Source organism: Nannobrachium achirus, assembly GCF_963921795.1.
Source record: "Nannobrachium achirus genome assembly, chromosome: 4".
NCBI classification, from domain to species: domain Eukaryota; kingdom Metazoa; phylum Chordata; class Actinopteri; order Myctophiformes; family Myctophidae; genus Nannobrachium; species Nannobrachium achirus.
In genome coordinates this window covers 31771188-31780792 of record NC_137813.1, presented here as the reverse complement: position 1 = coordinate 31780792, position 9605 = coordinate 31771188, and the positions used below count along the sequence as shown (strand labels likewise).

At 42.6% G+C, this 9605-nt stretch overlaps 1 protein-coding gene across 1 annotated transcript in view; it reads right to left on the bottom strand.

The window, feature by feature from the left end:
• caskin1 (CASK interacting protein 1) overlaps window positions 1-9605 on the bottom strand; it is a gene marked incomplete at its 5' end in the record, with an annotated part of 152900 nt that overhangs the window by 27863 nt on the left and 115432 nt on the right. The window contains 4 exons of the mRNA XM_080724917.1: window positions 192-437; window positions 3883-4000; window positions 6039-6133; window positions 8146-8254. Coding sequence (XP_080581043.1) covers window positions 192-437; window positions 3883-4000; window positions 6039-6133; window positions 8146-8254 — 568 coding nt within the window. The remainder of the gene's footprint in view (window positions 1-191; window positions 438-3882; window positions 4001-6038; window positions 6134-8145; window positions 8255-9605) is intronic.

The window sequence follows — 9605 nt, the reverse complement described above, 5'->3', positions numbered from 1 at the left end:
AGTCCCAAACAGAAAACTTTAATGGATGCCTTCTGCTAAGCCCATCTAATGCCTATTAGAGGATTTCACATAGCCAATCAGGAATTTTGCATATATTCATACACTGCTATAATGGTTGGATAAATGAAAGCATCCCTTGAAGCTTTAGTTATTAATAATAATAATAATAATATGAAAAAAGGGGTGTGTACCTGGGGCAGTGGGTGTGTCTCCCTGTGGGCTTGTCACGGGCGACCTGTTATAGCCAAAGGAAGTAAAAAGTGGAAGCAGTGGCTGATGGGAATGTGGTGGTGGAGGAGGCGGTGGAGGCAGGATATGGATCTGATGGAACGTGGGATCGTTGCCGTTGACTACCACGTTGGCAGGGGCAACCGTCGCCGGGGGAACCAGCGGTATCTTTTGAAACTGTTGGGTGCAAATGACTGTGCTGGCCAAACCTAGATACAGTCACCGAGACCAGACGCACACAACACAGCCGACAGCGGCCAGCGCCATGGTACAAACAAACAAACAAACAAACAAACAAACAAACCCACAAACGACAAAACAGAAAATTACAAAAAAGAGAAGGAAACAAAAGAAGGAGAAATTAAAAACAAATGCCGAAATCACAAATCAAACAGCGTGTGGTTAACGTGTGAGAAAGTTACCGTGACAACAATGGCGTGATGGTACAAGAGGAGAGAGTGGGATGGAATGGTGATCGTACCGACAGCCAGTGGGGAGAAGTGGAAAAGCAAAAGTGATGAAGAAGCGTGAATGTGTAGATATATATATATATATACGGATGGATGGATTGGCCCCTCTGGGTTTTCCTAGGATGGCGGTGGAAGTCTCATAAAGAAAGGTGACATTGTTCTCCTTCCATAGCGTGCACGTTTCGGAGATCGTCAAAGTCATGATGATCGCAATGATAGCAGCCACTGAGCTGAGCTGCGTCAGGGGAAAGGCAAACGGATTCAGGGCAAATAAAAAATCCCGGACCTTAATGGGCTCTAACTACTCTCAACAGACTGGTTACTACTGGCTTTCCCTGTGCTTTATGACATTTCCGCCCATTATGCTAAATAGATCAGCTATCAGCTATGTTCAGCTATTCAGCAGTTTCATTTGAAACATTTTATACGCATTATTAATGCTTTCATATTGCAATAACTCTGACTTCTGCCGTACATTCAATGTTGGGGGGGGGGGGGGGGGCGTATTGTACAAATTATAAAGACATTTCCTCTGAATGAATGTTTGTTTTGTCACTGTGTATGTGTGTGTGTGTGTGTGCGTGTGTGCGTGCGTGTGTGTGTGTGTGTGTGTGTGTGTGTGTGTGTGTGTGTGTGTGTGTGTGTGTGTGTGTGTGTGTGTGTGTGTGTGTGTGCGTGTGCGTGTGCGTGTGCGTGTGCGTGTTCATGAAAGGACATGCCTTGGGACTCATTAGTCAGTGTATTTGTGGGAGCTTCGGCTTGTTGTGTTCTTTTTTTTTTGCAAAGGTATTCTTGGTTAGACGTATAGGTAACTCAAGCACGACATAAACAGCTTCACTATTGGGATTATAACTAGTTCGTGTCAATATTACCCAGTAGCTAAATACTGCCTGCAATCCAACTGACTATTTTCTTTAAAAAGATCAACAGCAAAACATAATACACTAAAACATTGTGTCTATGTGCTTGCGTGCTTGCTTGCGTGTGTGCATGAGCTAGCCTTGCCTGGGGCACCAAATGTGCCAGGACCGCCGCCACTGCTCCAGATCAACTACTATGGAATGTTAATATGAAGGATACCCTCCACAAGGGACAGAAGTGATCAGAGAGAGCTGACAAGAGGAGGCAGATGGATGTAAGAGAGTTAAAGCCATGGAAAGATCAATAGAGAGCATGGACTGACACCAGAAGGAAGTGGCATTTTGACAGTTAGAAAGGATCGAAGGTAGACTAACAGTCAAAAAGAAACAGACAGACAGACAGACAGACAGACAGAGGCACAGGACAGACAAACTGTTATACAGTACATACATACAAATCCATGTATGATATGCTATGAACAAGACACTCAGGGACAGATTCACAAACAGATAAACTACCTGACACACAGACACACCAATAGACAGTTAAAAGAATCAGCAGCGCCTCTAGTGGCTGAGCGGTGCATGACACTCTGAGATGGCAAAACGAATGGCAGTGAAGGAATGTGTTCAAGTAGTGATTATCAAAATGATTTCGCACTTGGAGGACCCAAAACTTTGCACAGAGGCTGGAGTCCGCAAAACAAATACTACGACTTCTATTGTTGCTCTTTGTCTTTGACACTGCGATCTCATGGCTCTGGGTTCTGAGCCTTGAGAAACACAGTACACGGTACAAAGACAGCTAAAATGCTGACATACTGTATGGTGGTATCAGGGGCGTCACACCAAATTATGGGCCCTGGGTACAAGGATTCACTGCGGGCCCCCCATGAATGTTAACTATTGAAAAATAGCAGATATACAAGCTCACAGCGCGGCACCGAGTGCCGCGCTGCGAGCTTGTAGATCTGTTATTTTTGAAAAATCGTGACAATGTGTGCAAGAAACTTATGTTTCTATGTCAGTGGTGCTCAAACGTTTTCATGTGAAGGACCCCCAAGATGATGTATTTGGCCACAGCTAGACCCCCATCTCAAAATATTTAGTACCAGGGACCCCTCCCGGAAGCAAAATTTTAGTTACAAATGTTCGCTTAAAAAATACATATTCAAAGATTTGCGCACATTTTTACGACTTTTCAAAAATAGCAGATCTACAAGCTCGCAGCGTGGCACTCGGTGCCGCGCTGTGAGCTTGTATATCTGCTATTTTTCAATAGCTAAAGTTACTATAGGGCCCCTCCACCTTGGGCCCTGGTAACTCAGTCCCACTTTCCTACCCCTTGTGATGCCCCTGGGTGGTATAGGTGGTTTTAGGAGACATGCACATTTGATGGAGAAAATACTTAGTGTGTGCAGAACTACAATAATGGCCCATAGGCGATTGGTAGCAGTGTTTTGTTTGGTAACATGGATGAGAATGCACAGACACAGGCTCACAAAACATCCTCTTCTTTCCCGGCGTCAACAGATGACACACATCTATGTTCTGAAATCCTTTGTGTCTTCCTTGGTGGTCTTCATCTACAGCACCACGTCCATCTTCTTCAGTCAGAGACTATCACACATTACGTCTTAATGACCTGAAACTTACGTTCACGCTGGCTCACGTCCTGCTGTCGGAATTCAACAGTGGTGTAAAGTAACTCAACAGATTTACTTAAGTACTGTACTTAAGTGCAATTTTGAGGTACTTGTGTATTTCCAATTTCCAATACTTTTTACTTCTACATCTGTACATCTCGGATCCAAATATTGCACTTTTACTCCACTACAATTATTAGAAACGTACTAGTTACCAGTTACTTTGCAGATGTAAATGATTATATTATAAAACATACATTAATCCACTTTAGACCTATTTTATACCCAGGCTATTTGAAAATAGCCGATCTACAGTACAAGCTCAAACGCGTGGCATGGCATCGCGACGCACTGTGAGCTTGTAGATCTGCTATTTTCTGTACTGTAAGTATATTTTGATGCCAATACTTTTGTACTTTTACTCAAGTACATTTTGCATTCAGGACTATTTTCTACAACGCAGCATTGATACTTTTACTTAAGTAAAACATGTGAGTACTTTGTCCACCACCGGAATTCAAATGACCACTATGAACCTGCACAGGCCGACGTACTGTAGACACGCACACACACACATGTGCATGCACGCACGCACACGCACACACACACACACACACACACACACACACACACACACACACACACACACACACACACACCGGGGAGAGAAACACGCACCTGTCCTCTTGCTGATGACCTCCACCATGGTGGAAGGGAAGTAGCCCACGCGGTCGTTTCCTGTTCTGTTGTCATGGATGCAGCCTTTCCAGCGCCCGTCGGGGTGCTGCTCCAGAACCTTTATGTTAAACGTTTAAACATGTTTACAGCAGCAGACAATGAATGGCCTCAGTTTAATGGGCTGCTTCCTGCTACTGACCTAATGGTACTGTTGTGTTAATAGCACATTATAAAAATGGCTCTTTCGCTGAAATCATTGAGGTTGAAGTGCACATAATCATAGGATCTCTCCCAGTTAAATTGGAGCCAGTCCACAGATAAATATGAATATCATTTTTGTTTTGCGCGCTGGTAGACTGCTATTTATACTACTGTATGTACACAGACAAATGCTCAGTGTTAGTACTCGGCACTTGAGTGTATGCTTGAGTGCATATGCAGAATAATTGGGTAAAGCATAAAAGCACAAATAGTAAGATAGGCCAGTGGTTTTCAACCAGTGGTCCTTGAGGGGGTTCCAGGTGGTCCCCAGCTAAATGATGGAGAGTTGGTAACCAAATGAACCCTCGTAGATCTTTAACTCTTGAGATCATAAAATGAAATTATTGTTAAACACCTGCATTACTTAATTTACAAGAAGTCTACACACTGACTTGTTGTCAGTCCTATGGTACCAAATCAATACAGCATGGAAAAATCCTATTCAACGATAAAAGAATATTCTAAGTTTTGGGTCTGAGAGGCTGAATCTCATCAAATGGTGGCCTGTGGCTCAAATGCCAAATAAATAACAGACCTTGATATGAAAAAGGTTGAAAACCACTGAGATAGGCTTAAGAGAGTACACAGAGAAAATGCACGGTCAAAGTCCTAACGTACAGTAGGCTATGTAATCTTCCCCTTTGAAAATGCAGATTCAACAATCTGTAAATAAATGTAACAGTACTATTCACAGGTGTTTTAGATGCACATAATAGAACACATCCTGCAGCACCCTCTAGGGTCTCTGCTTTAGTGTCACACAGAGGTGGCCTGCTTCATACCAGTCTGCAAACAATACTGTAAGTGCTACTGCTTACGAGTCTCCGTAATCTATCTATCCTGCCTTACAACAGTTTTCAGCACCAGGTTTCCAAATAATTCTTCTTGGGAGTGGAAGGGCAGTAGTGTGGAATAATGAAAAACAAGCCTTTTGCACACATCCAGAGCAACATGTGCGTAAGAGAGGACCAAGCTCTCGGTCTTAAATGTCTGATGCTTCTGTGGGATATCTGTGTCAGTCTGGTAACGGCTCTTCGGAGGACATGAAGGGACACCCATGTGAGAATAGCAGATTCAAGGCCATGACCAGACACTGAGCTCTGTGACACGTTTCACTGTGGTACCGGCTTGCTAGCATGACTTTTTAATGAGAGTTGTGTGTGAACTCTGGGGGGCTCGGCCTGACAGCTAGAGGGAGAGCCATAGAAGAGGAGTTGACAACCTCTAAACGTCACGCAATGAGCTCCAATGAAGGATCAAACATTACACTGAACTCCAGCAAAACAACCCTCCTGCTTTGATTTCACAACTGGTTTGTGCGTGCGTGCGTGCGTGCGTGTGTGCGTGCGTGCGTGCGTGCATGCGTGAGTGACCGTGTGTGTGTGTGTGTGTGTGTGTGTGTGTGTGTGTGTGTGTGTGTGTGTGTGTGTGTGTGTGTGTGTGTGTGTGTGTGTGTGTGTGTGCGCGCGTGTGCGTGTGCGTGTGTACGTACTGTAGTTAGCTTGTACAAGCATGTACATCGTACAAGCTAATCAGTGTGTGTGCATACCTGCGTGTGTGCATGTGTGTGTGCATACCTGCGTGTGTGCATGTGTGTGTGCATACCTGCGTGTGTGCATGTGAATGTTTGTTGTCACTGTGTGTGTGCGTGTGTGTGTGTGCGTACGCAAATGATTGTGCATGTGTGTGGTGTGCATGATGCATATACAAACATTGTACAAGTTATTCAGTGTGTGAACATACCTGCGCTCGCACGTGTGAGTGTGTGTGTGTTTGTGTTTGTTTTTGTGTGTGAGTGTGTGTGTGTGTGTGTGTGTGTGTGTGTGTGTGTGTGTGTGTGTGTGTGTGTGTGTGTGTGTGTGTGTGTGTGTGTGTGTGTGTGTGTGTGTGTGTACCGTGATAACGTCTCCTGCTTTGATGTTGAGGCTGGTAAGGTCATAGTTGTTGCAGTAATCCTTCAGAGCACGGACCTGAAGAGCAGCTGACGCATCTATGAGAGAGAGAGAGAGAGAGAGAGAGAGAGAGAGAGAGAGAGAGATAGAGAGAGAAAGAGAGAGAGAGAGGAAATTCCAAGAGCAAAAACAGAAACAGAGTGTGTAGGAGAAAAACAGAAAATAAGACAGAAAATGTGAGAGGGCAGCTATGGTAGAGTGGTTTGGTTTCACACAATGACAAGGCTGTATATTAAGGTTGGGTCTGCATCATAAGGACATTTATAAGGCATTATAATGTAATTATAAATGTTTATAGTCATGTATGACAACTTAGAACAACTGAAATAAGCATGCACTGAGATTCAACATAACATTCAATCAAATTGAATCAGATTTTTATAAACACATAATATATGTCAATCATGTTCCGGCTCGGAACAACAGAACCAGCGGTGCATATTTAAACTTTATTGGTATTGCAGTGACAACAACATGTTTCAAGGTTATAAAGAAGTACCATTACATTTACATTACATTTTATATTATAATTAAGATCTTGTGTTTTATCAATGATTTGGCGGCCCACTTGCTGCCCCCATGTTTAGAATGGCTGGTACAGTATAGAGCATACAGATTACTGTCACTCATAATGTTATCTATAATATCATCAATATAACCTGTCCTGTTCACAGAGAAACTCGTGAAAACAGACAATCACACCATTATATAAGAGACATCTCAAGAGACCGTCATTCAACTCAACTTCCTTCACTTCACCAGAAAATAAAGGGGAGAAACATTTATGTCTGTATCCTCTCACAGATGTGTCAGTACCCTTTAAAGGGTATTTTGAATCATAGTGTTCATACTAAAAAGAAGGTACATTCCCTTCTGTAGAGGCTAAACAGTAAAATCCAGTGTGTGTTAATTTACCCATTTTGTAACAATGAGAATTTTTCAGAGAATGTCAGTGTACCTCAAATGGGTGTACGCCTTTGGGTACTCCTTGGGGTCTGATATGGGTTATGAATAATATACCCCACGTTCATTAAATGTGTTAAATCTGGAAACAAACATAGATAAGCCTACATAGATAAATGGACCAAAAAAGAGCTATGACGGAAAAAATGAATGTGTATCAGGAAGAATGTTTTGTGCTAATAGTGCTGGTGGTTCTCAGCTGAATAGATACACTGATGAATACTGGTGTATATTATTAGAGAAGCTCTCCCTATCTATTCCTCCAACCCTTCCAACTCTGCCCCCTTCCATCTCTGTTCCATCTTTGCCTAGGTGTTTTGATGTTGTTTGCCCACGTGGCAGGAAACTGACAGGCTACTGTAGTGCTCGCGGTCTTTTACCATTCCCCTTAAACTCCCTCTGGCAGTTCAAGTCCGCTTCTGCTGACTCTGCACTTTAGAGAGTTGTACTGTAACGCGATAGGCTTGGAATTGTAAATCACGTCCTCGCAAACATGCCACAGAAAAGCCTCGTCACATCAAACATCCGCAAACATCCAGCGCTTGGCAACTCATCACTGTAGTACGACCCGGGTGTGAGAATGCAGTTTTCTCCCTCTTACTCCTTCGTCCCCATTTCCACCACCACCCATTCATCTACTGCAGAGGTCTTCAACAGGGGATCCTCAGACTTACTACAGGGGGGCCTCCAAATCTTTGTGTGATAGAAACCTTTTTTATATTAACCACTTGTACCCTAGCGTCCATATTCAGAGAACTTTAGCCGAAAATAGCCGATCTACAAGCTCACAACGCCTCGCAGCTTTGGTGTAGAGGGGAAAAAGAGCAGACTAAGTACAAGGTGAAAGGACAAGTGTTTTAAGTATTGACAGTTCATGTGGTTAAATATCTGAAAACACAAATTAACATGAATCCAAAATACACTGAAGATTGTGCTGTCAAAAGAGGTAACTATATGGAATCTATTAAAAGGTTGTGGGGGTCCCTGCTTCATCTCTCTCTCAACTAAGGGGTCCTTGCACTGAAAACGTTGAAGACCCCTGATCTACTGTATCATCTATCTACAGTATGCATTCCAACCATCTTACCTCTGAGCAGCTGTTTGATCTCTCTGCTAGCTTGGGTGGCAGTGAACTGGTAGACTATGTCCAGGGCGGTCTGGCTGTATGTGTTCCTCACTGTGGCGTTGATACCACTCTGTGGGACACAGCAACAAGGTGGTTGGTTTAGACCAGTGGTTCTCAACCTTTTCAGGCTGCGACCCCCAAAATAACCATATTTTAACTGGGGACCCCCCCCACCACCACCCTGACGAGCACTAAGAGTTGAGGAATTACATTTTGTATAACATGGTTCTATTGTGAAAATAGTAGATCTACAGTACATGCTCACAACGCCTCGCGTTATCAGCTATTTTCACTATTTCTGCCTTTGACAATTTGTCCAATGTTTAATTTGTCACTTAGAGGTATTAAAAAGTCCTTAAATTGGCACTTTAGAAATTTGCATAAATCCTCTATACACTTGAAATTTATGTTGTTTTTTTACTGTTGAGTGAGAAAACAACATTGCACATTAAGTTAATCATCTGGGGACCCCCCAAAATAATTTGGGGTCCGGCCCCCAGGTTGAGAACCACTGGTTTAGACTAGAGAATCATCTTTACAGTTCATTGCACACACATAACACAAACACAACACGAGTGCGAGAGATAATTATAAGAGATACAAAAAGTAGGATGTAAAAGAAAAAAGTCAGAAGGGACAGAGATATCAGATATGATACATCTTCTCCATTATTCATATGGATAGCTGAGTGGGCTGTCTGCTGAATAATGTAAATATGCTCGGGAGATGATATCGGTTCTCGGCTTGATTTTGCCCCGAATGACCCTCCCACATAATGACCTTGACATGGTATCTTATTATGGTGGAGAAGCTGCAGGCAATTTCTTCTAGTAACTGAATAGAACTGCAAGCTGGCCACGGGGAAATGACATGTATAGTAGCACAACATCTAATATGATCAGCAACAACTACAGTAAAAGATAGGAATAGATGCAGGCCTAATCTCTCATTCTCTGGAATAATAATCCTCTGCCTCTAACTTCAAAAGAGATCTTTGTTTGATCCATTATAAGATATCAAATACGTTCCAACATACAAATGAGATTGGTCTCACCCTGAAAGACTCAACAAACCCATTGCATGATTCGGAGACCAGATACTGGGTAAACAGTTAAGATACTGGTTAACCACTTTTTAGTGCAGTTGTTCTTCATTGGATCTTAAATTGATTTACTTGGAATGCAAAGGTGACATTCCCTGATATATAAAGACTCTAGACAGATCAATTAGCCAAGTATACAGTATTTGCAGATATGTAGGATTTATTTTATATTTCTATGAAATTAGTGTTATTACTTATTCTGCACTTGTTCTGTAACCGTACGAGTATCTCTGTATCTTCCTTACTGCAGTGCTGCTATGACAACTGAATTTACTTGGGCTCAATAAAGGTCTGTCTGTCTATTTATTTATCTAACTAA